The 560-nt window shown below is 56.1% G+C and overlaps 1 protein-coding gene across 1 annotated transcript in view; it reads left to right on the top strand.

Annotated features, from left to right (window-relative positions):
- Positions 1-344, top strand: part of LOC125482032 (pyruvate kinase PKM-like) — a gene marked incomplete at its 3' end in the record, with an annotated part of 3,294 nt that extends 2,950 nt beyond the window's left edge. The window contains exon 3 of the mRNA XM_048594004.1: positions 253-344. Within this exon, the coding sequence (XP_048449961.1) occupies positions 253-344 (92 nt within the window). The remainder of the gene's footprint in view (positions 1-252) is intronic.
- Between the last annotated feature and the right edge of the window lie 216 nt (positions 345-560).

The raw sequence follows: 560 nt of genomic DNA on the forward strand, positions 1-560 counted from the left end.
AACCGTGCCGAGTGTAAATACAAACCGTGCCGAGTGTAAATACAAACTGTGCTGAGTGTAAATACAAACCGTGCCGAGTGTAAATACAAACCGTGCCGAGTGTAATTACAGTCCGTGCCGAGTGTAATTACAGTCCGTGCCGAGTGTAAATACAAACCGTGCCGAGTGTAAATACAAACCGTGCCGAGTGTAATTACAGTCCGTGCCGAGTTTGGACACAGTCCGTGCCGAGTGTAATGTTTCTGGTTGTAGGCCCAGCGTCTCGCTCTGTGGACATACTGAAGGAAATGATTAAAGCTGGAATGAACATCGCTCGCCTCAACTTCTCACATGGTTCCCACGAGGTGAGTGAGCTCAGCTAGTGCCCGGGGCATCCCCAGGGACAGACACTGTGACATTACCGTCTTACTCCCCTTCCCCTTCCCAGCCCCCTCCATTCCCCCCGCCCACCCCCCCCATCCCCCCCGCCCTCCCTCTCCAACCTCCTCGCCCTCCCTCTCCAACACCCTCGCCCTCCCCCTCCATCCCCCTCACCCTCCCTCTCCATCCCCCATCCCCCT

Source organism: Rhincodon typus, unplaced genomic scaffold (genome assembly GCF_021869965.1).
Source record: "Rhincodon typus isolate 14 unplaced genomic scaffold, sRhiTyp1.1 hic_rhity00005101, whole genome shotgun sequence".
NCBI lineage: Eukaryota > Metazoa > Chordata > Chondrichthyes > Orectolobiformes > Rhincodontidae > Rhincodon > Rhincodon typus.